Raw genomic sequence first — 25,768 nt, 5'->3', positions numbered from 1 at the left:
CAGTTTTCCCTGAAAGCATTCACCGTGCACTTTATTGTGCACAAGAGAAGTAACATAAGTAGATGTTTGAAAAAGAAAAACAGATGAGAGACGTCCACCTTTGCACCTTGGCACATATGGCTGATTGGAGAGTGTGTGTGACTGACAGGTTTCAGAATGGTAGAAAAAACAAGAAGCCCCCCCCACCCTTTGTAGACATCAAAAACGTATTTCAGACAGACTGTTGAAGCTTAATGAAGCCTAAAGGTACAGGCAACACACAGGGTATCACTGCCTGAGGTTTGGTCTCTTTGCTCTCTCAACAAAAGAACAATAAATCGTGCCGGGGCAAAGTGATTCTTCGGCTCAGCCTGGATGGGACACGTCACTTCTCTTAACTATCTGTACTTAAAATGAAGCAGGATTAGGATTCTCTCTAAAGCCTGGCGCACACCAGAGGATTTGCAACCTTTAACCAACTTTAAAAACATGGGAGACCACAGACATAATGACAGATTTAACCGTTTTTTATATTAGAACCATCAGAACAGACATACTAGACAATTTGGACAGAACGAAAGACCACACACTCAACGTTTGTAACAGAACGATTTCACAGTGGCCATTGCAGGTACTTGGAATCTCACAGAAACTCCAGAGATTATTCCTCTTCTTCAGTTTTCTTATGGTGGCTGGTAAACAAATTTAAGGCACATCCATCTTCTGAACTGGAGTGTGGAAAACTTGATTTCCGAAGAAAGTCAAACATTGAGGAGGACCGACATCGTGTGTTTTGTTTTGCAGCGGAAAACAAAAAAAAGAGGGAAAAAAATATTGATAAAGTCATAACAGAGAAGGCAGGATTTGCTTATACATTATGCAGTGCAAGCTGGAGGGGAGTTGCAATTGTATTGTTGTTTTTAGTCGCAGGCAGATATGCAAGTACATCGGGTTGGGGACGCTTTCCGGTCAGTTCACTTTTTTTGCTATTGCAGGTCTCTGTCTGAGCCGATTATTGTAAATATCAAGATTCAAGATCAGGGAGGCTCTGAGTCAATCAGCCCGATTATCCTCTAGTGTGCAGCAGCCTTAGAATAAAATTCCACATTTAGGTAGTCGGTGATGTAATCACCACTGGTTCGACACTCCACTGGCTGGGTGGAGACTGACTGAGGCACCATCCCGGCTTTTTCCTGCTGGTGCGACTTGTGAACATGTTCAGCAATAAATACACCATTGTGAAATGGCAGCGCACGGAGCGACAGGAGCTCCCCGTGTTAATTGGAACCTTATTAAATGCCCATCATGCTCTGCACCTATGACAGATGTCTTTGGGTAGCTACCAAGGCTCTCCCTCTGTTTGAAGGTGCTGTACACCTCTGCTGTTCAGTAGACACTGATCTTCAAACCAGCCTCGGAGTGGGGGAGCCTCGCAGCTCATTAGGGTTCTGCAGCGAGACGGCTCTGAAGCTCATCCCAGCTCATTTGTGACAGGGTTTGACAACGGGAGTCCCTGACAGACTTTTGGAAAGGCAATTTTCGAATCGGTTGGGGTTGTACAGCGAGGGGAGCAAGGGGGGTGAGTGGGAGAACAGGGTGGAGAGCACACTGCCAGTTCAGTAGTGGAGATATCAACCTGGCATCAAACACCACCGTACATCAAAAGACAACGCACGCCTCCTCCCTTCGTCTCGCACTTTATCTCCCCATCCCTTTCTTTTCCCTCTGTTACCAGGGAGAGGGGCTGACGTCGCCCACTCCCGCTAGGAGGGGGTGATGCAAAAAGCTCTCCAGTCTCCCCTCTTTCCCACTCGTGATGGGCTTGGCACAAGAAGAAAGAGAAGTGAGAGTCGTGTAGGCAGAGAGAAGGGTAAACCCTCCGTGTTCAAGATTTACATTGCGACATTAAAAGCCAGGATTGCTGGGGGGGCTTGCCAGCATGGTGAGGGGAGGGGGTGAGAGGCTTTAGTTTTTCAGTGCCAGCTCCCTCTCTTAGAAAATGGCAGCCAGGGCCTAGGCAAGCATGCTTTTGTCTTCTCTTGCCTCGGCCCTTGGTGGTTGTTCCAGGGTTGAACATGAAGGCGAGGACCATAAGACTGTTCTCGTCTGTCTGCCGAGCCTGTTGCTTATCCTCTCAAAATAGATGGGTTTAATAAGTCATTAACTAACAAGTCTACAGTTCAGAACACATTTTAGTTTTAGACACGTCACGGTTGCTACATTTATACCTGCAGTCCACACTGCTCTGAAACCTCTGAGCAGCGGCTGTGTTTTAGTTTGGACGGGCATAAAAGTAGACTTTTGGAAAGATGACGCTATCACTCAAATTCTCTTCCTGGTTGGCTATTTTCAGTGGAGACCTTGACTACAAGCAGTGAATGTTACAGCAAGTGTTGTAACACTAGAACGCTGTAACAGTTCTACCTTTGTCACTCCAAGAAAATAAATCTTTAGTTTTTCTTCTTTTACATAGAAGGCAAATGTATGCATCAACAAATCACTGTATACTATAGGACTTAATATTATATACAACAACATTCCTCAAGCTGCCAGTGGCTCCTCAGATGCCCAGCGAGATTTTAAATTGTCCCCTCGTCAATCCAAAATATAACAGTAGAGCTTCAGGTGAGTATTTCGGAGCATCTAGAGGAAGGTTGGGATGGTTGACTTTACTCCTAAAACTCACTTATTCTTTTCTTCTTGAAACTTGGTGGAAGGGTGTGGACTCGGCCAAGGAAGAACTCATTAACTTTTGAAATGGATTCAAGTAAGGGGCTGGATCCCTTTTTTTCCACTTTCCTCTACATTGCGAGATGGGGCTTTAGCCTTGGTGGAAAGATTTGCGCTCTTGCTAATCAGGAGCGACAGTATGTGATTCCACAGTAATTTGTCATTTGTCCATTAATTGGTCTTTTACATTTAGTTTTATCCACCGATGAAAGTTATAATCATTTTGTCGTAGTTCTCGTTTCCAAAGGTTAGGTTGGATGTTGGATTCCACCGGGCCTTCATTGTTGTTAGTACACAGCCTCTGGAAATCCGGTATGATCTTGATGTATACAGAATGTAAGGAATACACCTAATGGACATGACAGTGGATATCACAATTTTCAATTCAAGGAATCTCTGCCTAACACAAGTGTGGAGTTCTTAGTCTAATACTGGTACAAGATGTTTGCTGTTTTCACAAACCAGTTGAAATGCTCTTTAGGTGTCGTCATTCTTTTCTTCCTCATGCTTGTTCCCTCTCTGCCACTTCACTCCCTCCTCCTCTGTCCCTTCCTCGCTCTCCCCTCTTCACTCTGCATCTGGTAATGCTTTCAAGTCCTCCAAACCCTGGAGAAAAAAGGCAACGTTTTTTTTTACGTTGGTTGAACACACTGTTTGTTTTGGTCAACTCCCAAACCTTCTCCCCTCTCTTTCATGTGTCCTTCTTTCTTTCTCTCTGTTCTCTCCTCAAATCCAACGTAGAAAAACAGCATTTTCTCAATGTAATTGTTGTATTGGTGGTTGACCTCTTCGTAAAGTGAGAGTACTTCACATGAGATCAGATAGAGAGAAAATATTTGCTTCATCAGTATGCCGGTCAGCAAACTGAAACAAAGACAGTGTAGCATTTTATTCACTTGTCTGGTTCTCCATGTGGGTGGGATCTGCAACCTGTGTGTCTCTGCTGGTGGCCCTTAAAGTGAGACCCCCACCCACCTGGTACAGAAGTGTTACGTGCAGTGAACGCACCTTTTGTTTTAACTTCAAAGCTTCCTTCTCAGTGTCTGCAGAGAAAAAGCCTCCTGGCCTTTCCCAGAGAGAGGCCTCCTTTTTGGGTTTCAGCTCTTCATCTCATCACCACACACACGCACATGCACACGCGCACACACACACACACACACACACACACACACACACACACACACACACACACACACACACACACACACACACACACACACAGAGAGAGAGAGAGAGACGAGTAAACAGCCTGTTGCTGCAGGAGAAGAAGCCAGGAGTGTTGCTAAGGAAGTACATTTATTTTTACCCATGCAGCCACTCTGAGCCGACTACTAGTTATGGGGTTCTGCTCCATTTACCTGTGATTATGCCTTTGTTAATGGAAATAGCTTGTCAGGAAACAAAAGTTTCTCCACTGATTGGTCCGCTCCATGTTTCCTCTGCTTCATGTGATGTCATGTACTGAGACATTTTTATAGGGTTTTAAGGATTTATACTGAGAGACACTGACATAGATACATCAGACCATGTGGTAGTTTTTGGGTTATATATTTTTTGATAAAACTGTAGCAGTAATCCCCAACAAAAACAGTAACCTCATATGATTAGGTCTAGCTATTAATAATCAAATTTTGAAAGTTATTAAAACAGGCAGAGCAGATGATAAAACAAACAAATTTCTAAAATTTACTCACTGCACATCAACCCTGTCAAAAAAAACATCATCTCAACTGTGACACATGACCTGTCTCTTTCCGAAAAGCAGATCATAGCTGTGTCTCAATTCAGGGGCTGCATCCTTCGGAGGACGTAAGCTACCCGGCCCACGAAGGAGGCAGTCTTATTGGGCCGTGTAGAAAGTGAAGGCTGAACCGAAATGAGACGGTCTGGTTTACAGATGCTTTCCATGAGTCTCGCCCTTATTGCTTTTGCATAGCAACAAAGCTGAAGTTGGACTCAATGATAAAGTTTGAATGCCCCCTTTTGTTATAACATATGTACTGTTAGCTGTTCCATTGAGCACAATGGGATAGGTTGAGTTGGGAAGGATCCACCCGTTTGAGCCTTCTCTTCTCAGGGATAGGATGTTGTGACACCTCTGAAGGATGTAGCCCCTGAATTGAGATACAGCTCATGTTTCATGAGACACTGTACATGTCACTAACAGTTCCACCTCGTCGTCACTCCAAAAGAAATCCCCACTCTTATTTATCACCTTTGTTGTTTCTTGTCAGTTGTATTTTCTGTAACTAAGCTTCCAACTGCAGAGTAGACAATCTACTTCCTGTTCACACCAGCTCAGTTCATGTGAATGGTAATGTCATATGCATGTCCAGGTCTGTTAGTATGGATGGAGATTATTTCTGGTACTGAGCTAAAAAGTACTTAGCTTGTCTGGAAGAATTTGATACTATTAAAAACTGTTCAGTCAAACCAACTCTCAAACACAGCGACTCTGGTACATATTGATTTAGTTATAACTAAAGGACAATTGTTAGATCGGTGGTAGATAATGTGGGCTGAGTTACTGAAATCAGAACCAGAGCTACTCCACTGTTTGTGTCAGTTAGATTAAAAAACATGCAGGAAGAGTCTTTTCTGTCAATGCTGTGAAACTCCAACCTGTCCCCGCCTTTGTTCAGAACTTGATCCAGGGTTGCTGCAGATGGCACCGTGCTCTGCGTTTGTGCTGAAATGACACCTCTAACTCTCAGTTCCATCTCCCTATCTCCTCAGGGACGTCATCAAGAGAATAGACCAGTCAGAATTTGAGGGATTTGAATACATCAACCCCCTGCTGCTATCCACAGAAGAGTCTGTATGAAGGAGAGACGAAGCTTCCTCCTTCGCCCACCTACTGTCTGTCCAAGCTGCCGTCTCAGCCAAAAACCACTCGCAACTCGCCAACTCTGTAAGGCGAGCAGAAGAGTAAAGGACGATGGGGAGGACGAACTCACCCTCTGGACCTGTCAACAAGGCAAACAGGGGAGTGGGAGAGTTTCCTTCCTGGACGATTCAGTTTTGTTGGGAATACCAAACTCTTCTTTCTACAAGGAAAATAAAGAGGCTGAACTACAAGAACATTCCCTGTTGTTCCACTGTCTTCCCCCCTTTTCTTTTCTTTTCTTAATCTCCCCTGGCTTCATCCCTCTGTTCCGTCAGAATGTCCATCGTCATGTCAAAGCACGACTGGCTTTGTAATTTGAACAGAGAGCTGTTGTTGATTCTGTGCCTGCCATCATGAACACATTTCAACTTGACTCACATCCCTGGATGAATATGATAGTTCTGTTAAAGAACTTGACATTTTATGTGCACTTTGTTTTCTTTTTCCTTTTTTGATCTTGTAGGGCGGGGCGAGGCCTCACACGAACAAGAATGTACAATGACAGGAAAAAAAATAAGTTATTATTGTGTATTATATTGTAGGTAGTGAATCCAAAATTGACGATGCCTTTTTATTGATGCAAGTGGCACATTTTCATTCGTAATCACAAACTCTCCTTTTTATCTTTATCTTTTATGGTTTTCACAAACACTGGGGGGAGGGGGGGGGGATAACAAACTGGGACACAACTTTTTATTTAAGAAGTGCCTCAAAGTTCAAATTAATGACCTTGTCTCTGAATGCACTTATATCTTACTGAACATTTCTTCACCCATCATGGACTCAGCTGTGGCTGAGCTGTGCCAGGGTTGGCCCACATTGTTCAAATTTAGAGGGGAATCAATACATTTGGAGCAAAGTGACCTGCCACAGTCCCGACACTTGACTGAATCTTTTCATTTTTAATGAATAAATCGTGGTTTTTAATGAATCATCAATAAATGACTGAATGTGGTGGCTGTAAGAGACAAGATGCTCAAAGGTGAAGTCTAATGTATAATAGATAGTGACGACTGTGTCCTGCTTCCGATGCCAAACTATAATTTTGAACTGTCACAGGTGGCTTTGATCCAGCAGAGAGCGTCTATACGGTGCTGGATAAAACCCAGTACGAAGGTGTATAAAGGCCACGGTGCAATCACAGCCTGGCAGATTTAGAAAAACATGATATCAGGGCTTCGGCTGAGAGGCATTTCATTGGCTCTGGCCTCCACAGTGTGTACAGGCTTGCTGGCCGAGCTCGGATTCTTCCACACCAGCTGCCACTGCGTGACCATCTGCAGCCAGTCGAAAAATGTCATGTGACCGGTGGGTTGTTCTGCCTCGTGGAAACGTGTCTCATTTCTATTTCGGGATCATTGTGTGTTTCCATCACGGCACTGAGGCTGACTTTACATGGTGCAACTCGGATGCTACTGCAGCTGAGTGCTACTAACATCGGGAGATTGTTCCTTCAGTCATAAAGACCAAGTGAAATGACAAAAATAATCTGTTTGGATTAAAAATCGTGCTAATCCCTCAGAAAGGTCTCGGAGTGGGCGGCCAGCGTTCTTGTTTCATGGACAGCTAAACTGACTGTAGAGAACAGGCAAAGGACAGACAGCATATTATTAACAGTGGCATTAAATAATAATAACCGCAGCTTTTAGGGTCAAACAATATAAAACTTATTATTAGGGACTTTAAAGGCAAAGTCAAATACTGAGGACATTTAATGTCACTGGGACTTTAAATAATCAACATTTTACTCTCAGGAATCAACTTTCTCTTCAGTCATATGTTTCATTAATTTTTCACATGGAGATTAAAACTATGCTTCTCAATTTAAACATCTGATGATTAATATTTTCTACACTTACGTGTTAGAGCTCCAACATCAGACACTGACGACAGACAGTTTGTTACTCATGGTGAGAAGTTTCAAGATTTATAGACATTTTTAAGACTCAATAAATCATAAGCATTGGTCGATTATAGATCATTTATCGAGTATCGACCACAATCAAATATTCAGACAGAAAACCAAAAGTTGGCATCAAATGGGCATCAATGTCTTGATTTAAATCAGGAAACATATTATTTATGTTAGACCTCCTTCTTTTACAAAGTTGACTTATTTAACACTGACATGTTGAAATAAAAAAAAGGATTTCAACATGTTTATATTTGCATTGATCCGGAAGCTTCAGCATCAGTCGGAGCCTTAATCAATAACAGACAGTTGCCCAGTGTAAAGTCAGCCTGACACACAGTGCTCAGCTCTCCAGCACCGGTGGTTCGTACGCTCAGTTCCATGCTGTTTGCTCGGTCCTGCAGTTTTGATCCATCAGAGGGTTTTTAATCACAATTCTCGTTGCCCCTGACGCTGCGCACACGCAGGGTGTACAACAACAACAACGAGAAGCCATGAGCTTATTTGTATACAGGGAAGTTTTAGGCTGTTTCTAGTTCAGGCAGGTTTGACTTCATACACTGCCACATTTATACACAGCAAGCAGCAAAATGGGAACCGAGTGTAGGAGCCCTGTGCTCATAAAATCAAACACATGCACAACACATCTGTGAATATCAATCGTGAGCACGGATTTTTTTTTTTTAAATCACTTCTACAAGCTTTGTGTTGATCGCTATGTCTGTGCACTGGTGAGGAAAGACAGCTCTGTGTCGGCTGAGAAGTGTTTGATGAAATCTGACCCGTGCTAATTTGATAACAACGTAATAGGATTAATTAGATGATCCTGAGTCAAAGGGTCTCAATTAGCTGCAGGGCCTTTACAGTCAGGCAAGGAACAGATAGAGAGAGGAGAGATAAAGAAGCAGCACCGATTAGTTCACCACACTGAACACACACTCACACACACACACTTGAAGAAGCTGGAAATCACTTCAGCGTTGAAGGAAGCTTCGTCCTCCGACCCTCTGAACTTTATTAATGTCATGTTTTCAGACAGCAGGTGAAACATTAGTGTCATTCTTTTTTTTCTGAAGGGACCAACAGATGAACTGGGAGTCCTTGAAACCACAGTACAGAAGAGTGAAGGCCATTGTAAAACAAACAGAGTCCTTGTCTAAAATTGAATGAACCTGGTCCTGGTTTTCAGCTGTAACATACCGCTGGTGGGGAACGCTTCATTTTGCTTCACCGCATCTTTGTAAATATGTGTAATTATTAAAAATGATACTGGTTTTCCGTGAACAGACTCCTTCCTTTTTGCAGACGACATCAGAACAATCTTTGCAGATGCAGCACCCACTCTGTTCATACAGGGAGACTTAAAAGGGCCATTAACCACTTTTCATCTTCTAATATCGTTATGTGTTTTATTGATGCAGAGAAAAGGAAACTGTTTATTAGAAATTCACATTGGAAATCTGCAGCCCAGTTACACTCTACAGTGCTTATATCAAGGCCAGTGTGCACATTCATAGCCATCTACACTTCACATGTATGAAGCACATTTGGAGGAAGAACATTGGAGAAAGACAGAAATATGAAAAATATTTTCATATTTAATCTGAAAATATTTTCAGATTAAAGTGAAATTGTTCATGCGTGTGATTTTGTGAATTTTTTTTTTCTTTGGGTGGGGAAGACGGCAACGAGCATGAGCTCATCAGAAACTGTTTTCTCTGAGGTGGAGTTGACTTGGAGCAAAAACACACAGAACAAACGGAATTCAGTTTAAATGGTTTTTAATACATTTCGTTCAACGGTTCAACGTATTTTTCTGGGAGCGGCAAGAGAAGGTCAATGAATCAGTCTCAGTCCGTTCATAGCTGGAGTCGGGCCATGTTCAGCATAGCGCAGCAAAAAGACTGTGGGGGGGCGGGGCACCTCCAAAGGTCACTGATGAACACGTGAACTGATCTGCACAAACAATAACGCCCCGCTCACTGTGACACCGACACTGACTGATGCTGCATGTGGTCCAGCAAGAAACGACGTCTTCATAAGCTAAAGAGATGTCTGTGTTTCTTCACTGTGGACGGAGTCTGGCTCACACCTGCTTCCTTATGCTAAGCAAAGGTGAATACTACGTCCCAGCAACAGCTCTGTACTCTGTTTACGTCACATAATGTTTCTCCTTGTTTTCTGAGCATTCTGGTTATATGAAGAAAATGGGCTGAGTGAGCCACAGCTTAAAGCTGCTCAGCTCTTTTCACTCCATCAGAAACATTTTACATAAAAACAACAAAAACAAAATAGTCTGGCGCCCTAGAAACAACTCTGCAGAACGCCGGAATGAGCCGATGTGAGAACACAGCAGGAGTTCCTCCACAGGATTCACAACAAGTGTGGGTGTGTGTGGGTGTGTGTGTGTGTGTGTGTGTGTGTGTGTGTGTGTGTGTGTGTGTGTGTGTGGGGGGGGGGGGGGGTTGAAGAAGTTTCTAACATGCGACAGACGCAAAAATGAATTATCTCAGGATGAAAAAGCGGTGCCATACACATAGATGTCATAAGAATTTTTGGTGATAAGAGCCGACGCTGGCGTTCCATCCTGCCTCTGCCTGCTGCTCCACCCCTCACCTGAACACTCTAGAGATTTCTGTGAACGCGTCAGAGTGGACAATCTCCTGCGGTGTTGTTCATGTGTGAAAGGCAAAGTCCGGACCCAATTCTCCAGACATCCTCCGCAGTTCATGTCTGTAACTTTTTGGGCTTAATATAAGTCAGTGGTTATTTGTATGCAGTTATAATTCAAATGTGTTTTGTCTGAAAAAACAACTGCGTCTTTCAATCAATCAGTCGAATGTGGACTTATGAAGTAGCTCTCTGGGGAGGATGTGACCTGGTTCAGAGGATGACAGGTCGAATTGTCGTTTAAGTTTGGAGGACTGGACTGGCTGGAATCAAAGGTACCAGGGGGCAAGTGGAAACGATCAAGTGGAGCCAAATTTAGTGGGAACTAGTGTCTCAAGAGGGTAAATGAAATATGACAGCAGGGTCCTCTGAGAGGTGCAGTCAGAGTCATTGTGACCAAAGCCAGATGGAAATTTCTCAAAAAGACCCCTCTTCTGGAACATACGAATGCTGTTTGTGTCCCAGCAGGAGTGCCTCTGTCAGTGTGGGGCCTGTGTAAGGTGTCAGAACATCACTGAATATGAGCGCTCCCTGTGCTCTGGGTGTGTCCACCGTACAGCGGGATCCTGTAGAGCGTGGGGCATCTGGGTTGCTCGCAGCTCCTGGACGGCAGCCAGCGCAGCCACCTGTGGGCTCACCAGGTCATGTCCACGTTCATCTCCGACAGACACTGGGCCAGGTGGCTGTCACAGTCCATCTGTGTGAACCTGGAGTGACAGGAACAAGGAGATTTACCTCTGCTGCTGACCGTGAACACACACTTACATAGTGCTACTTACAGCCCGACAACTCACACACTTAGACAGAAAATCGTATTTGTTGAACTGTTGAAATGAAAAATTATACTAGAGTGAATATCAACTACATTTTGCTCAAAGACTTCTACCTGCAAAACTAAATATTTCAAGCTGTAACTGTGTCAGGACGCTGAATCCAAACCCATCACATCCTGGCATGTTACACCTCTTTTACACCAAAATGAGTGGCTACAGGTGGGTTTTTAAAAAACGTCAGTAAACCTGCTAAAAAGGCGATTGACTCTTTTCCCATTGCCAGCCGAGGAGTTTGCCTCTCTCTTTTTCCCACGTACGTCACGTTCAACATCACGACCATGGTAACAACAGAAGGTCTCTCACCTCGCTGTCTTGCCAAAATAACTCGTTCTCCCAGGTGTAATGTTTCCGTCACTGCTGGAGTCGATAAAAGCTTGTGTCTACTGCAGAGTTATTTGACCTTGAAGTCACAATAACAGACAAAAGACAGATGGTAGTGTTGTAAAAGGGGCTTTAGTTAATAACTAGTTTACCGTGATTGCTGTCTGAGTGGACACACAGCAAGTCTGCAGTCATGCTAGCAGCTCTGTGATGTAGTGCACACAACTGTGGTTTAAGCTAACTTTTCCGAATTAGCATTGGCTGATGGGAATGTGAGTAGCTTTGCAGGTATGCGGTCAAAGCACTGGACAAATTTAACTGTTGAGCTGAATCTGATCCTTAAATCGTTCTTGGTGGTAAAAATGAGTGCGAGTCCTATTATTTAAAATTGTATTTGCAGGTGTGCACGTGTGAGGGGAATATGGGTGGAGGACGAGGAGAGTAAGGGCAGCAGCAGATGTCTTTCGTCCTCTGTGTCCGCTCACACAGAGGTGACCATTGTTTCTGCAGGAGACGTGCAGAGTGAGAGCACAGGCTGCTGCTGTTGCTCAGGCCAACGTTAACAGAGTCACCAGGTCAGACCAGGACCAGGCCCACAGCAGCACAACCAACACTTTATTCTCAGTGACTTTCTCACCGTTTCCACTGGGGAGCCTGCAATCAAGGTTTTTTGGGCCAGAACCTGATTATAGTCCTTAAAAATATATTAATACCTACAGTTCAGTACTTATACTGTAAAGCTGCTTTCAGACCTGCACTGAGCTCCGTAGATCCTCCGCACTTTTTCCAGAGGGGCTGTATGTGAGAACGAAAATGTCCGAGTGAGAGCCTCCGGACTTTCTCCGGAGTTTCTCCTGGCAGCCCTCTAGTAAAAACTCCAGATAATGTCCTAATGAGCCCTTGTGAGAACACAGCAGTAGATTATCTGGAGGCTTCACAGCGAGCGAACAGGCATGTTTATGCCGTTTCTGACATGCAACAGAATATCTCAGGATGAAAAAGAGGAGCAATACACAAAGAAGAGGCTGAAAAAGAAATCAACTCAGAAAAACAATGAGATTCAAGAGCTTTGATAAATCAAGCAGATAATGTCAGGAGATTATTAGGATGGGATGTATGTGTGAACAACTCTGCAGAACATCCGATTGAGCCAATGTGAGAACACAGCAGGAGATCCGCCGCAGGATTAACCGCTAGCGAGTGGGGGAGTTTATGGCGTTTCTAACACGCAAAAGACGCAAACATTAAAAGAACAAAAATAAAACAAATATGTCAGGATGACAAAGCAGTGCCAAACATGTAGAAGACACTGACAAAGATGTCAAGAGAGTTTTTGATGATAAGCGCTGAGGACGATGATGTGCTATTAACAAAAACATGGGATCTCCACAGCAGAATGAATACGTTCTATCCTGCCTCTGCCTGCTGCGCCACCCCTCACCTGAATCCTGCAGAGGAATCCTCATGTTAATGTGATACAGACAAAAAGAAGCCATTTTGTTGCATTTCTTACCCAACATGAAACACAATCAGGCACATGGGGCAGCTCTGCAGCCTTTCTCCTCCTCCTCCTCCTCCTCCTGCAGCTCCTCCATCTCCTCTGACAGTCCCCAGCTCCTCCTCTTCCTCTTTATCCATCACCACCTCCTCTTCATTTACTCTCTCCTTCACCTGGTTTGTGAGAAGCTGTCTTTTCACCAGTCCAACTGCTTCATCTTGCTCTCCTCCTCCCCCCCCCTCTTCTCCCCTAACACTTGAGCATCCTGCTGATGATGCCGCTTCCTCTCGGCTGTGGAGGGATGACCACTGTCTTTTGCCGAGGGCTTGAGGTGCTGTTCTGCCAATGCTGTGAGAGAAGAACTGTGTGTCAGAGGTGTGCGCTGCAGGTTTGGTGTGTACTGAGACATCCTTCTGAGGGGAGCAGCGTCCGAGAGGATCTGGACTCGACAAAGTCCTCGGAGAAGGTGGAGCGGGTTCGGGGAGAGGGGCCACCTCTTCTCTGACGTCACACCACCATTGTTCACCTAACTGTTGTGCTGCAGGTCTCTGAGGTGCCATGGAAAGAAAAAGACTCATTTGAATGTGGGAGCTTTTAAGCATCTTTTCCCTTATTTAACACAGATGATAGAAGTTGCAATGTATATAAACAACCACATAGAAATGATACTAATGAAAGGTAATTGTGTTAAATCAACGGAGGCATGTTGCCATTTCTCCTGGTTTGTATGAATCCCGCAGTGGAAACGACTCTGCTGCTGCACAGTGAAAATATTTTTATCTACCACCAGGGTTCCATATCTTATAATACATACCAGAGGTTTTATGAAAGTGTGGCACTTTAAATACACATTATGCATAGTTACAGCTCACATCTCGCAAAGCCAACATTGCTACAGATAGATGATCCTTCTCCATTGGCACCCACTTGTGGTAAAGCAATTAGTGTGGATTATATTGAAAAGTGCTCACTGCTGGTGGAATGCGTGGGAAGAACCATATTCATGAATCGCGAAGACTAACAATAAACACACATTCATGTTGTAGAAATTATGACTTTTGTTAGCTGCTGCCATTACAGATCAATAATGTCAAATTATGTAAAATTAGCACAACTACGAACTCTATATTGTTTGTATTATAACTAGTCTAAGCAAACAAACAAGAGCATTTCTTAACGTCTGAACTTAGATGTTTTTGTAATTTTGCGTGATGTTGTGTGTCTCTGATGTGAGTCTAGTTGTGCGTCTCATCGCCTTCACTAGAGGAACAGAGTTATGAGTTACACTCGACGGTAACGTACCGCTGCAGACGGATTTGGAAGATCAGGGACCAGGTGCCAGTGCTGGTCCTGCAGGTAGGGCAGAGCAGACTTCAGTGTGATCGCCCACAGACTCTCCACTGCAGGCAGCTCCTCTCTGCTCCACCACGCCGCTGCAGGATCCACTGACCTGTGAAGCCCAGATCACACACTGTCTGCCTCACACAACCGCCAAGAGTGCAGCCTGCTTCTCCCTCTGCAATGCAGCTCAGCCTTTTCCTCAATATTACTGTGTTGGATTTAACCGAAGAGTAGATTATGAGTTTCAAGATGTATAACTAATAGATCTCATCTTCCAACACCCAGTATGGAAGAGTTGGAAATGATGGTCATTTTTTAAAATAATATTGTCAGCATTTTATGAAACTGCTTCTTTCAGTGATTGTACTGATTTGTAAATACAAAATAAGACATAGATTCATGACAAGCCTCTTCTGTGTATATTAAATTATTAAAAGCTGGAATGTGCCTGGATTATATGAACTATATTTAATTATGTACAATTAAGTTGTTTTTGTCTGCATTTGTTTGATGGTTAGCAGGATTACACAAAAATTACTGGATGGATTACCATGAAATTTGTGGAAGGATGTGGTATGGATGAGGACAAAATTTATAAACTTTGAGTCTGGATCCAGAATTTTTTTAATTAGGTGACTGATATTTATGAGTGTGTGCAATTTGGTGCATATTTCAAATAGAAATCTGGATGTGTCTGGATGAGCTGAGGGCTCACAGCATACTTTTACTTTGTAGACAATGGAGTAATAAAGCGTTTTGGAAAATTAAGAAAAAGGTTACAGGAACGAAGATACAAAGATTTTTTTAGATACCTTCATGTGAGCCTCCAGGTAAATGAAGTCATAACTGAGGGGTCGGGAAAAGCAGACAGTGATATACTGAACGTCTTTATATCAACTAACAAATCAGGAAATGGTTGCAAAATAATATCTAGATTATACAAGAGCTTCCAGGTCTTTTTAAAGGAAAACACTCAGCGTGTGCAAAATAGATGGTTAAAATATCTGAAGATTAAAGGGGAAATATTTGTAAATCACAATGGATGACTACATCTTCACACAGTTGGATAGTAAATCATCATAAGATTTTGTATTACCCCTGCCCAGAAGAGATTCCAAGGTGCTGGAATGAGTTGTTGGAGGCTATGTGGATCAACCACGGCTAACCATTATCATCTGTTTTGGGATTGCCCAAAAATGACATCCTTCTGGCAGGAATTTCACAAGTCCTCCGAAACTATATTTCAGATCACTATCCCATTTGATGCTCTGATAATATATATATGGGTGTTATTACATTGAATATTCAGACTATAGCAGATAAGTACTTAATGAGAATATTACTTATTGGCGGGAAAAAAGCCTTGACAAGTGGTTACAATCCATCAAGATTAGACAATTGGCTCAAAAGTATTTACGAAATCTATATAATGGAGAGATTAACATTTTCTATAGAAATACAAAGAGAGAAATGTAAGTGAATGTGGTCGAAAATGGATTCGGTACATCAGCTCACAGACCCCAGATCATACCCTTTGACTGACTGAAAAGACTGTCATACAAGGAGCAGTTTTGTTTTTTTAAGAATTTGTTAATGTGGGTAACGTCTTTTTGTTCGAGTGTTCACAGTTACCTAAGGTAATATAAAAGGGAAAATAATAGAAGAAAGATAAGTCCTGTTTAGATATGGCTCAGTACAATAATGGGAGATAAATTTAACTTACAATCAACACAATCCTATTTTTAACCCAGCCATGACCCCTAAAACTGGTATTATATCATATAAGAACAAGAGAGAAGCAACCAATCAAAGGTCATTATAACTGGCATCAGATACAGTTACAGTGTCCTGTGGACTCGGTCTTTTGTCAACAATTTAAAGTAAAGAGTCTGTATACTGTCTGAAGCCACTGTATATGCTGTATACTGTGGCCAAGGAACAAATAGATATACTTTGTTGCATATATTGTTTTGTTTCTTACATTTTTTTCTGCTGTACTTGTTCATAAAATGTTAACCTATGTTTTTCACAACCTGGCACTGTTCTATAAAAATATTTTTTTAAATGTAATTTTTGGTTAATTTCAATGTGGTTTCATAGGGGGACAGTATGAGCACTCTGAATACCATTCTAGTTAGTCCATGTATTCTCCTTCATTGCAGGTGCAGTCGAAGTTTGTATATATAGTATGTATGTATACAGCTGCCCTTATTTCTCTTTATTTGAATTTCATATTTTTAAACTTCAGCATGTATAAATCCAGACACACACTCCCTTGTTCAGGTGGACGCAAACAAAAACAAATGCTGCTGTTGTTGAGAGGTGCTAAAGAAATAAAGTTATTATTATTATCATCATCCTGGAAAGATACACATACGATATTTCTACAATATTAGGCTGAACACGTTTCATTCAGAATATAATATTTCACTTTGGTGTCATTCAAATGTGGAATTTTTTAATAATATCGGGATATTTCAAAAGTTGAACATTGTATTTGACGCTGTTGTTGGACAACGACTAAGCCGAATTTTGTATTGTGACTCCATTGCTCATAAAACGTCTTCAAACGAGTTTTTTCTCTGATATTCTCCAGCTCACAGCCAAGACAACATTAAAACGTTACATTTTTCAATGGAGGCTCGTTCTCTCGTCTGGCGCCGCGTTTCCTGACCAGACAAACGCCACTACTGAAACACGGGGCTGTAAAGGCTGATCCCCAGTTTGAACGTGATACTTGGACGTCTGATAGGTCCACAGTAACAGTACAGACAATGGGGACAGTACAGACAGTGGAGACAGTGGGGACAGTACAGACAGAGGAGACACTACAGACAGACCCACCCACAGCTCTCCTCTGTAATGTCCATGCTTCTCTCTCTGTCCCGGGAACATGACTCCACCTGCGGCTTCTCCACACTCGATTTCCTCCGTTTCAGTTTGGACTTGGTTTGATTTTCATCCATTTCGTGAAATCACTTTGAAAATGCGCGCTAACCCTGAGCGACGGGCACTTCCGTATTCCTGAAACCTAACGTCACCCGATTCTACCCAATCAGAGACTGAAGTGTTTTTCCTCGGGGATTCCTCACGAACAGGGGCTCGCCACCACATTATTCAAGACTCTAATAATAATAATAATAATAATAATAATAATAATAATAATAATAATAATAATAATAAGCTTTATTTGCTTTGCTATTTTCTTAATAAAGTTCCAATGTGCTTCACAAAAGCATGAATGCATGAACGAAACAATAAAATGAAGTAAATTAAAATCCACAGAGATTTTTTAAGATGAACGTTTTAGGAAGCGATCTACACATATAGCAAATATAATCTCAGCGGTGAGTCATTCCACAGTTTGGTTATAAAAGGCTGTCGTGCTTCTGCAGCACTGATCCCCAGTCAGACTCAATTTTAAAGTAGTTTAAGTTGGAGAAGGCAGAACTGAACAACCTAAATCATCAGAGGAGACTGGAATTAAAGCCCAAGTGACAATTTAAACTTATAGTGGGATAAACACACTGAGTCTGACCTAATACCACATACTGCTTGTTTCAGTGAGGACACCTGTAAACCTGTGTTCAGCTGGACTGGATGGGACACGTGGTAAAGTACATCTTTTGTCGTACTATCAGTCCAATCAAATTGAACTATGATGATGATCAAACAATCATGACAAAGCATCAGTAGTAGATTGACTCCACTTCTATGTCATAATGATGCACACAAAAATAAATGGATGGGAAAACCAAGCAAAGACATTGAACATTGAATACCCATAGCATAACAATGAACTTTATTTATATAGCAGTTATCTTAACCTGATACAAAATGCCTCACAAAAAAGGAATGAAACCAGATGACAAAAATAGAAACAATATAATCTAAAATAATAGGATTAGTCTGTATATATTAAAGTTGAAGTCAATTTCTGAAAGATTTCACAAAAAATGTGACAGGATTTTAAAATAGCTGGAGTTTCATAGTGTGGAGGCTTCAATAGCAAAGGCCTGTTCAACTTTAGTCACAAGCTGTGACCTGGGAGTAAAAAGAAGGGCTCTACCCGCAGATCTCAGTGGTCAGAAGATACAAGGTCAAAGGCATTTTTGTTCCAGTAAAAAGTCGAGCTGCAGCGTTTTTTGTCAGCTGGAGGGAGAACTGGCTGATCACTGAATGAAGTGTATTAAGCCTTTTTCTCCTGGGTTCTTTGGATTCTTTTTTATTTATTAAATTAGTTTTTTTTCTGTCGGTCACATGTTAGAAGTTACACACTCAATCTCTGTCAATTCTGCGGAGCTTCTTCTGCTGTGTTGTCTCAAGGGCTCCTCTGGACTTTCTGCAGATGTTATACTAGGGAACTGGCTGGAGAAACTTCAGAGAAAGCTTTACAGTTATCAAGGCAAGAACAAAAACAGCATGTAAAATACGTGCAAAACAATTGAAGTCATCAATGACAATCAGTGAAAGGAAAGAACATAATGGAAAAATACCCCTGGAAAGAAAATGGACAAATGATGGAGTTCATCAGAGTGTTCGATTCTCTCCAAATGAAACAGCATGAGAAAAAGCTTTTTATAGTGTGCTGTTTGCGTATATCATTTAATCATCAACACTCACTTTAATATTATGTCACTCTTGCATAAGGACCTGTACTCGGTGCACACTGAAGCTTACATCATACAAAAATACTAACTGCAACGATAATACTTTGTTCCCTTTGCTAGGACACACATACAGTGGAAAGTTGAAGTCATAATAATGGTGGGACTTTCTGAGCCTTTTAAGCTTTTGGCCAGAAGAGAGGGACCAACGGAGAGTGGCTACAATTATGCAATGGAAAAAGACAAGGGAAAGCTGGACTGAGCGGAAGGAAAAGAAAAGAAGGCAAAGAGGAAAGCATTATTTAAAAGAATGGAAAACAGCACTATGGGAAAACCTGCCACTTTGAAATAAGGTGAGAGTTTTTTTTTCTTCTTTTGGAAACAGTAACCCGTCGGATGAGTATTCCAGAAGGACTGCCGCTGAGTTGCTGACATTGGCCAATCAGTTTGTTCTACCTCAACCACAGATGAGAAGAAACACAAAAGCAGAGCAGTGGGCCAAGCCTGTGGTACATAGTGCTACTCTGGGAAAAAAGCAACCCTGCGCCTGGAAAGAAACATTATGTCATCCATCCCACGTGATGCTGTGTTGTGCTGCGCTGCCATGGCGATGGTGAAGATGATGAGGAGGATAATAATAGTGAGGTGGCAGGAGCCTTAACCATTTAAGTTAAAGAGAAGCAAACAACAACAGTTCATTTGTCCATGGAAAGTTGAGAACGTACATAAACCCATTCAGATAGACTGTAGCCAGTTAGAAAACTGACCTTTATGAAATACATAAAAGAAATTACTTACTGAAAACTTTGTTGTTCTCCCACTCATTCCAGTTGCTTATTTACTCACTTAATGCTCTTTGTCCCATTGGGACATAATGACCTTCCTCTCTGTTTCCTATCATTGACAACATGTTGACCTACCAGGTCCATCTCAGTGCAACCTCTGGGGTTTGTTCTGTTCCATCTGATCTGCACCTTGTGGTGTTATATGGATGAAACGTAGTCTTTAGGCTGTAATTGTTTGGATGTAGCACATGTAGCTGAGTTTGGTCACACAAATGTGAAGCGGATATTGAGGTTCTACTTTCCCCAAAGTTAAACTCCACGTAAAGCCACACTGTGATTCGCTTAGCCACAGGAAGAGAATGTTTTCTTACCCCGCACTCGTGTGGGCTCAATTGGAAATGAATGGAAGGCGAAGGTTCACCTCTGAAATATTAGCATATTTGTGACGGTACCCTTAGAGTTAAGAAAAACACAGCCTGGGTTTTTCAAAAACTTTGTCTTCATGTCCTTTTCTTTCTTGCTTTAGGTGAATTTTTCCCTTTGAACACTTTTAATCTCAATAACAGTTAATTACAATTTTATTAACTTAATTTTTAATTCTATTTTAGGAGAGAAACCGTAAGGAAATTTATTCAGGATGAAACATTGAAAGTTTCTGGTTTTCATGGTGTGCTTTTGACCACACATCCTCAGACCTTCTGCCGAGCCAATCTTGCTGCTGTAATAAAGAGGTTTGTCCCACAGGGTTTGGCAGGTCATTTATTTATACACTGTTAAAGTACTTCAACGAAAAGAAGAGATCACTTGGATACTTAATATATCGTCAAATAAAAATTTGATGGTGAGTCTAACGCAGCCTGAAACCACCATATTGGGAAGTGTAATTTCCACGAGGTGTCTCACAATTTTTGGTGATTTACCAAAACAGAATATTTCATTTGAAACCTGTGTCTATTTTATGTAGTGCCTGGTCCAGTGTGAAAATAGACAGGAGCAAAGTGTCTTGATTTGTTGTCCCGGCTGCTAAATACTGGAAGCCAGAGCTTCCTTGAACACAGCAGCAGGGAGGAGTTTTCAAAATAGTTTTGCACTTGCAGCTGCACTGCCATGCAATGATCACGTCGGTTTGCAAAAAACATTATGAAATGCAGTGTTTGCTGCGATGAGGGGAGGCCCAGCATCCAGTGGGACCTTCATATTCACAGTGAGCAGTAGATAGTGTCCATTGTGCCCCAGACGCTGCAGCTCTCAAGAAAAACACTTTGAGCTGTAATAGAGGTTATCATCACATACAAGGGAAGAATTAAAAAAGCGCCAGCAGAGTGAATGGCAACAAATAAAAAGAACACAAGTAAGTGAAGAGCAGAGACAATCTCATGAGGGAAAAAAGGAGAGCAAGAGGACAATCGCTGCATGCAATCGCTGCATGCTTGAAAACGCGGCTTGGCATACAATACATACTGTCTAGCAGCTTTGGCCTTGGTAGGATGAGAAGCCTGAAGGAAGCACAAGCTTTGCATCTCACTTGTATCCATTACCACTTCACGTATACACACAGACAGTGATACAGTATGCCAGTATAGTACTGTAGGCCCACATCCAGCCTGTAGCTGTCAGGGCTCAGTGCTGGCAGAGAGGACGGCTGCGTGCCAGACTGATAGGCCCCGCGAAGGCTCTGGTCCCCCTCAGGAAAGGTTAGTTATCTGCCAGCTAGATGGGACAAAGCCCAGTCCCATGGCTCCTGCACTGGAACCATCACTGACCACTCACTGTATGCCACTGCTTGGTGGCTCACTACTCAATGCACTGCATGTAATATACTGTGCAGACGCTGGATTTGAATCCGGATATGATTAACCTAGATTAGCATAAAGACTAGAAGCAGGGGAAAGCAGCTATTTCAAAAGCATGTCTACCAACACCACCAAGGTTCACTGTTCAGTTTTTTCTTTAAAAAACACAAATTTAAAGAGTTATGTGCTTTCTTGATAAATAACAGTTAATCTCCTTGCCAAACACTTCTGTGCAGCATCTCCTGTTGTATTAGCAGAGAGCTACAGTCAGTTTGCACAGGTAGTGGTCTCTGTGTCTGACATGATAGCTGCTTTTTGACATGCACTGAACTCTGGAGATCCTCCAGATATTCTCTCAAGGGGCTATGTGTGAACTCAAATGTACAGGGGAGAGCCTCCGGAGTTTCTGTGGACTTTCTCCGACCAGTCCCTGGGAAAAAGGTCTGCAGAATGTTCCAAGGAGCCAATGTGAGAACACAGCAGGAGAGCCTCCGTAGGATTCACTGCGAGCGAGTGGGTGTGTTCATGACGTTTCTAACACACGACAGATGCAAAACTGAAAAACACAAAAAGATGACAAATATCTCAATCGTGATCTCTGAAGCAGAATAAATATGTTCTGATGTAACTCTGCCTGCTGCACCACCCCTCACCTGAATCATATGGAGAATTTGTTTCTGTTGCAAATGCGTCTGTGCAGAATATCTCCTGCTGTGTTTTGCATGTAAGCAAACTGCAGTCTGGACCCAATTCTCATCAGTTCCTTTGCAGGACTTGCCTGAAAACAGCTTGAATGTAACCTACAGGAATGAGGCTGCAACAAGTAACCAGATAAGTGATCAGTAATTGACTATTAAATCAATTGGCAACTATTCTGATCATCGATTAATTGCTTTGAGTCTTTTCTTTTATGTAAATAAAAAAAAAGAAAAAATCTAAATTCTCTTATTTCAGCTTCTTTAGGGTGAATATTTTCTATTTTCTTTGCTTATCTAATGACAGTAAATAATATATTTGGTTTGTTAACTAAACAAGATTTGAAGAGGCCATCTTGGGGTTTGGGAAAGAAGGATCTATTTTTTTTTTTTTTACAATTTTCTGACATTTTATGGTCCAAACAACTAATGGATTAATCATGAAAGTAATCAACAGATTAATCGATAATGAAAATGATTGTTGATTGCAAACCCTACACAGAAGATGTTTTTGTCGCTTTCTGCCAGCATAGCTAGCTGGAACTGAATCTATTAGAGGTTTGTACTTATTTAAACATAAATTCTCATTCATGCACTTGCAGAACTCCACTCCTTCTAGTCATTACTCTCTGAATCACACCAAAAGAATCTAAAGTGAAAATCAGTGGAGAACATTCATGACGACTGACTGGAACACGCTGTTACTCACTTCATCATACCATCCTAAAACCTTCAGAAATAATGAACTTTCTCTCCCCTGTCGCCATGTGCTGCTCGTGTCGGGAACTGTTGGGTGTCCGCAATGTTGTCAGGTCTCGGCCTTGCTATGTGAAGGTACTTGAGATAATGTATGTTGTAATTTGACACAATGCAAATACAATTTAAGTGAATTGATGATACTGTGAGAAGACAGAAAAGCCTCACATTAAGTCATAATAATGATACTATTAAACTCTTTAATAAACGAGTAGAACTTTTCAAAAAAAAGAGACAATAGGTCAAATAAAGCAATGACACAAGAAATGTCTAGTTAAAAGTCATATAAAAATAAATAATAATATTATTTCATAATAATAATTATTATTATTATTATAATGTTGAGTAAAACAAACAAAAGTCTAGCTGAAAGCCTTTTTTTGTGTTGTTTTTAAAGAGTTTTAGAAGAGGATACTGAGATGGCCTGTCTGATGGACAGAGGGAGGTTGTTGTGGAGCCCTAACAGAGAATGCCCTTCCTCCCTCTGTCTCTAGTCTTGCCAGGGTATCAGATGATGACGAGCAGGGGTATGAGGGGTGAGACGGTCTGCTCAGTAACAGGATTCAAGGCCATTTAGTGATTTAAAAACAAGTAATAACATTTTGAAGTCACTTCTGAACACACATTTTTGACTTCTAATAATTGGTGAACAGAGAGTACCAGTAATGTAGATGCTGGAGACATAGCCATGGTAGAGTAATACATGCAAACGAATTATTTCTTGAATTTATGTTATTATTTAAAACTCTTTGACAGACACACTATAAACAGTAAAACCTATAGGCTCAATTATTGATATAATTTCAATTGCCCATGCCTGAGCCCCACCCTTCTCAAACCACCAGGTACTGGTAAATGCCGAGGGGGTCATATGCTTCCGAGTGCCCCTGCTCTGTATTGTTAGTATAAGTTGGTAAAACTCAATATACCCAGTGATCAAACATGGAAGCCCCCTTTAGGGTGAATAATATCCACTCACACTTTACTGACCCTTTTCCAGGATTTGAGCCATTGAAATCTATGGTCTCAAATCATATACATTATCTCAAGGCACTTTACATAGAAGGTCAAGACCTTAAAATTTATAGAGGAAACCCAACAGTTCCCACAATGAGCAGCACTAATGCGACAGTGGAGAGAAAAAACACCCTCATTAACTGGAAGACACCTCTAGAACCAGACTCCATGTGGGCGGCCATCTGCCTCGACCGGTTGGGATCGGGAGGAAAGGAGAGATGGGTGGAAAAGAGGGGAGAGAAGAGACAGAACGATAGGGGGGAGGGGAAGGAGAGGGGAAGGAGAGGGGGAGAGAGAGGAGAGAAAGACCAGGAACACTTGCACACCATCGAGGTATCAGCTCTGACTAGTTATAATACAATACATAACAGTGTAAAAATTCTATTGATTATTAATGATAGCAGCAACAATTCATATACCAAATTATTAATAATACGTATTATTGTTAATAATCATAATAATAGTTGTTATCGTGCAGCTCTGGAGTCGGAGATACCTGCAAAGAGAGATAGAAAGAGAGAGAGAGACTATGGGACGAAAAAGACCTTTAGAAAGGATTCAAATAATAGATAAAACTAGATATATCATTGGTTCCTATTTGAATTGAACCCCTTGACTCTGCTGACCTGCACTGAAACATTCTTCCAGATCCTTTACGCACCCCTTCCATCATGCTGCAGTTACAGCCGTGTGTGGCTAGGGGACGCCACAGGAACAGCAAAGTGCATCAACGCTGCTTAAGTTGAACTTGCTGTGGACACACGACCCCCTGATGTGGAAGCACCCGGTTGATGATAACTTCACGTTACCTCTTCACTCCCTGAAGTAAGATGTCACAGTATTTCCCCTGAACGCATAACAACATTAGCAGACATTTCAGAATCAATAGACTGTTACACCCCAAAACTCACTCATTCTTGTATAGATACCACAGTGGTAACTGGCAGTAGGAAGCTTTTCATTCCTTTGAACAAACTATGCAAACATCAACATATTCTACAAAAAGGCCTTTTGCAGAGTTTACAATGTCTATGGCTTTAAGTAAAATCAATACAATGAATAGATGAATCCAAATATCTCGATTTATTTATTTCTGACCGTGGTGGTGATTTTACTGCCTACAAACGCTTTCTTAAGTCTGATCTGTGAAAAATAAAACTTCTCTCATCATTTCATTAGCAGGATTGTCTCTCAAGGTCACCAACACATGAAGCTTGTTTATTCGCTGCTACTTGCCAAACCGTTTTGACACATCCAAGCAGAAGAGAAAATAAATAAACCACAGTCAGTGCAAGTTTCCCCTTCTCACTCTCTCTCACACACACACACACACACACACACACACACACACACACACACACACACACACAGTTAAGGTTAAACCCACGTAAACCCATTTACCACATGTATGTATCATCTTAAGGCAGTTAGAAGTGTTAGTAAATCCTTACAATATTCTAGAGAAACCCAACCGTAACCCGACAGTTCCCACAACAAGCAAACACTAAGTTGACTGTGGAGACACAAAAAACTTTAACATTAACAACATTAACCAGAACCACACTCAATGGGGGCGGACATCTGCCTCGACCGGTTGGAGTGAGAGGAGAAAAATGGGGGAGAGAATAGAGAGAGGGGGGGGGGAGAAGAGAGAGAGGTGTAATTATGTTATTAATGACAGAAAAAGCAGTTATACAATAATAGTAATAATAGTCTTTGTTAAGTAGTAAATACATATGCATAGATATATATATTCTTCTTCTCCTTCTTCTGCAGGCTTGTTCCTGGAGGAGCTCAGCCTGCTGCCTGCAGAGTCACTCACATTCCTGGCTGGTATTCAATGACTGAGCCAGACACACAAACACACAGGGAGGGAGAGGGAGAGAGAGAGAGAGAGACATAGGCAGGGTGTGGAGAGAGAGAGAGAGAGAGAGAGAGAGAGAG

General features: G+C 41.9%; 2 protein-coding genes across 4 annotated transcripts in view; one reads left to right on the top strand and one right to left on the bottom strand.

Annotated features, from left to right (window-relative positions):
- Nucleotides 1–8,792, top strand: part of prkcz (protein kinase C, zeta) — a 138,042-nt gene extending 129,250 nt beyond the window's left edge. For 2 of the 3 annotated variants that reach the window (XM_034591436.1, XM_034591437.1), the window contains one exon: nucleotides 5,446–8,792. In XM_034591436.1, the coding sequence (XP_034447327.1) occupies nucleotides 5,446–5,533 (88 nt within the window). In that variant the 3' untranslated portion in view covers nucleotides 5,534–8,792. The remainder of the gene's footprint in view (nucleotides 1–5,445) is intronic. The other variant, XR_004614505.1, reaches the window with a different exon arrangement.
- A 1,291-nt stretch (nucleotides 8,793–10,083) lies between these two features.
- On the bottom strand, nucleotides 10,084–17,184 carry si:ch73-70k4.1. The gene is made up of 4 exons (XM_034591500.1): nucleotides 17,016–17,184; nucleotides 14,133–14,280; nucleotides 12,846–13,378; nucleotides 10,084–10,885 (listed from the first exon to the last, which is right to left on the bottom strand). Exons 1-4 carry the CDS (start codon nucleotides 17,135–17,137, stop codon nucleotides 10,813–10,815), a joined length of 876 nt encoding a protein of 291 aa, XP_034447391.1. The 5' UTR covers nucleotides 17,138–17,184; the 3' UTR covers nucleotides 10,084–10,812.
- Between the last annotated feature and the right edge of the window lie 8,584 nt (nucleotides 17,185–25,768).

This window comes from Hippoglossus hippoglossus, chromosome 7 (genome assembly GCF_009819705.1).
Source record: "Hippoglossus hippoglossus isolate fHipHip1 chromosome 7, fHipHip1.pri, whole genome shotgun sequence".
Classification (NCBI taxonomy): Eukaryota; Metazoa; Chordata; class Actinopteri; order Pleuronectiformes; family Pleuronectidae; genus Hippoglossus; species Hippoglossus hippoglossus.
This window is presented reverse-complemented; position numbering and strand designations above follow the sequence as displayed.